Raw genomic sequence first — 3,568 nt, 5'->3', positions numbered from 1 at the left:
AACAAAGGTTTTATTTTCTTCTTTTCTTTAAGTTACACAAGCTTCAGATATTTCATATATACAGATTTAGGAACAAAGTGATATATCCCACCTTACCTTCCCTCCCGCCCATGCTCCAACAAGTCTTCTTCCTCCCTCTCCTATTCCCACTCTTGATTTTTACATAGATCTACCTTCTATTTACTTAATACTTGTAAGGTTAACTCTACACTAAGAAAAGAGTTCAACAAATAGTTTGAAGAAAAAAAAAACGTAGCTCCTCAACAGAAGAGACTACTTCTTCTTGATCAAGCTTTGAGACTTACATGACTTCCATGGCTACAAATCTGAAATGACTGCTTACTTCACATTTCTCTTCTTCCTTGTGTTATGTGTCAGGCATATCAATCCAGTTTCTCACCAGATCATGTTTTGTTTTTGTTTTGATTTGTTTTTGATAAGCCACATAGGTCAAATTAGTAACACTTTGTTCAGACTTGGCAAATTCTCTCAAGGCAAAATAATATTTAAGTGTTAAGTGTAGTTCCCTGGGTCTTCAACCTTTCTTATCATGAAGCTTCCATTTAATGCCACAAGATCTATTTGATATTTTTTGATTATGTGTGTTCTTACTATTTGTTTTACATGTGCTCACCATGAGACTGATTAAAATGACAAACCCTGCCATTGTTGGAATAGAAACCTCAAAAAAATTACATGTATCTGAATGAAATATTAGACTCACGTAACTTCACAGGCAACACCAAATTCAGTATGAGCTGTTGTCACTTCCTGAGATCCTTCCACAGGTATTATATTCATGTTGAGATATGCACTGGCCACTTCCTGCTTCTTGCACATCACTCTATACTGAGCTATATTTATCCTTTCTCTGTAGTACTCGACCTTTTCTATTGGTCTATGTTACTTGTTAGTTTTATTGTCTGAGTTCTGGACAAGAAGATAAATTCATGAGGGGAGACATTTTGACTATCACTCATATCCTCAATAGACTAGGACAGTACGTGGAATATAATTATTACTCAATATAATTTTTAAGTGTTCCTTATTCTGTTAAGGGAAAAATGGATTTTCTGTCTGAAACATTAAAGAGGGACAAGAAATAGGAATAAATGTGGTCGTTTTCAGCACATGGATATTGAATAATTCTCTCCTGCGGGCATTCAAGTTTCAGGAGAAAAAGTACCTTTGGGTTTTCTGAGCAGGATATGGGTCTGGCCATTAACAAGTAGTTGCAAAAGTCTATTTCTTTCAAGCTCAGTGTCATGCTATGAGCTATATTCTCTTTTTGGAAATTAGCTTGTTTATTTTTCACTAAGTCTTTAGGAGTTCAGGAACCTTGCTCATTCCAGCAGAGGAAGTCACCTGTTCTTGACCTAACAGAAAAATTCACAGATTAATTACGGGCATCTCATCCTGTTCTTGGTAACTAAGCCAGAGCTAGAAAATAGCAACACAGACTAGAATTTTATGAACCCACAAACTCATCCCGAGCAGATCACCTTTCTACAAGAATGTTTCCAGCAAGTTTCCTATCTGGCTCCACTGTGTCATTTCTTCTCCAAATGTACTCAATCATAACTGTAGTTATCAGACTTATCTCAGAATTAGCAAATGTTGAAGTGGACACAGTCTAAAAGATTGAAGTGTAATAACCTTAACTTAGATAAGAGAACAACTTTTAAAAATGTAACTATAATTTAAAAAGGATTTGTAGCAGATTATTTTCCTCTAAATAATTTATATTCTCAATTCTAAATTTAACTTGTTTTATCAAGGTAACTCACTAAGGGTCTCTGATTTACTATTTTTGTCTAAAAATCAAATCCTACATTTATCAAAAAGTCCAATACCTACTAATGATATAGGAACTATATTTTATAGTTTATAGGAACTATATTTTAACTACAATCACTCAGTTACTCAGCTTCCTGTTACTGTACTCATAGGATATTTTTATATCAAAATATATTAAAAATAGCAAAGGTCACTAATATTCTACTACCAATCTCTCTCTTCAGAGCCCCTTTAATCTCATTATTCCTGAGACTGTAGATGAGGGGGTTCAACATGGGGATCACCACCATGTAGAACACAGATACTATCTTGTTCTGGTCAGTGGAGTAGCTGGACTTGGGCATCACATAAATGAATGTAATGGTCCCATAGAACAGAGTGACTGCAGTGAGGTGGGAGGTACAAGTAGAGAAGGCCTTGTGGCGCCCCTCAGTGGAGCGCATCTTCATGATGGTGATGAGGATGTAGATGTAGGAGACAGCTATGACAAACACTGTGATGGCAATGATGGAACCAGCGGAAAATGAGGGAACAACTGCAGGGACACTGACATCAGAACAGGAGAGTTCAAGTAAAGGAGCAAAGTCACAGAAAAAATGGTTGACTCTGTTTGGTCCACAGAAGAGTAAAGAAAAGAAAGTAATTGTAAAAGTAGAAGCATTAAGAAAACCACCTACATAAGCCACTACAAATAACTGGATACAGACTTGTGTAGACATTTTGGTTGAATAAAGCAGTGGATCGCAAATTGCCACAAAGCGGTCATATGCCATGGAAGCCAGAATGAAGCATTCAACTGTCCCAAAGAAAACTGCTGAGCCGAGCTGGATGGCACATCCAAGGTAGGAGATTGTGCTTCTCTCCACCAGGAAGTTTACGAGCATGTTAGGTGTGACAGAAGATGAATAGCCTATGTCAGCAAAAGCTAGGTGGCTCAGAAAAAAGTACATGGGATGATGGAGCTGAGAAGAGATTCTGATAAGAACGATTGTGCTGAGATTGCCAGATATAGTCACCAGGTAGATGCATAGGATGATCATGAAGAGGATGACTCGTAGCATGGGATCATCTGTTAAGCCCAGGAGAATGAACTCTGACACTGCAGTGTGGTTTCCATCCACCAGGGAATCCATAGGACAATGTAACTACTGACAAAATGAATCTGTGATGAAAACAGTACATTTTAGAAGTTAACCAATATGGTGTCTGGCTCTGTGGTACAGCGTGTTAAAGCCCTGTCCTAAAGCACCAGCATCCTATATGGGTGCCAGCTCTAGTCCAGGCTGCTCCTCTTCCGATCCAGCTCTCTGCTCTGGCCTGGGAAAGCAGTGGAAGATGGCCCAAGTTTTTGTCCCCGCACCCATGTGAGAGACCCGGAAGAAGCTCCTGGCTCCTGACTCCTGGATCCTGGCTCCCGGCTTTGGATCAGCTCAGCCCTGGCCATTGTAGCCAGCTGGGGAGTGAACCAGCAAATGCAAGACTCTCCCTCTCTCTCTCTACCTCTCTCTCTCTGTCTTTCAAAGAAATCTTTAACAAAAAAAAAAAAAAGCGTGGGAGACAAAGACAAGTAATAAACTTAAAAAAAATTAACCAATACGATGGTTTTATTTTCATTATATAGCATGTTATTATTAAGATATCCAAGCACCAATACATTTCATAAGACATCTATCTGAAATTTTAAAAATTTTTGGCAGAAACCCCAGAAAAATACCTTCATGTAATATATCCTTTTCTTTTTCTATTACATTGTTTCAAAAAAATACATGAA

General features: G+C 38.0%; 1 protein-coding gene across 1 annotated transcript; it reads right to left on the bottom strand.

Moving 5' to 3' along the window:
• Positions 1-1,961: 1,961 nt before the first annotated feature.
• Positions 1,962-2,931, bottom strand: LOC133763755 (olfactory receptor 5P76). Its single transcript, XM_062197507.1, has one exon. The coding sequence runs from the start codon at positions 2,928-2,930 to the stop codon at positions 1,962-1,964; it is 969 nt and encodes a 322-aa protein (XP_062053491.1). The 5' UTR covers position 2,931.
• Between the last annotated feature and the right edge of the window lie 637 nt (positions 2,932-3,568).

The sequence above is a fragment of the Lepus europaeus genome, chromosome 7, assembly GCF_033115175.1.
Source record: "Lepus europaeus isolate LE1 chromosome 7, mLepTim1.pri, whole genome shotgun sequence".
Lineage (NCBI taxonomy): Eukaryota > Metazoa > Chordata > Mammalia > Lagomorpha > Leporidae > Lepus > Lepus europaeus.
The sequence above is the reverse complement of the archived record's forward strand: the minus strand, read 5'-3'. Positions and strand labels throughout refer to the sequence as shown.

Bases quoted from the DNA above. Each gene is read 5' to 3' on its own strand.
- LOC133763755 (XM_062197507.1), bottom strand. From the start codon at position 2,930: ATGGATTCCCTGGTGGATGGAAACCACACTGCAGTGTCAGAGTTCATT.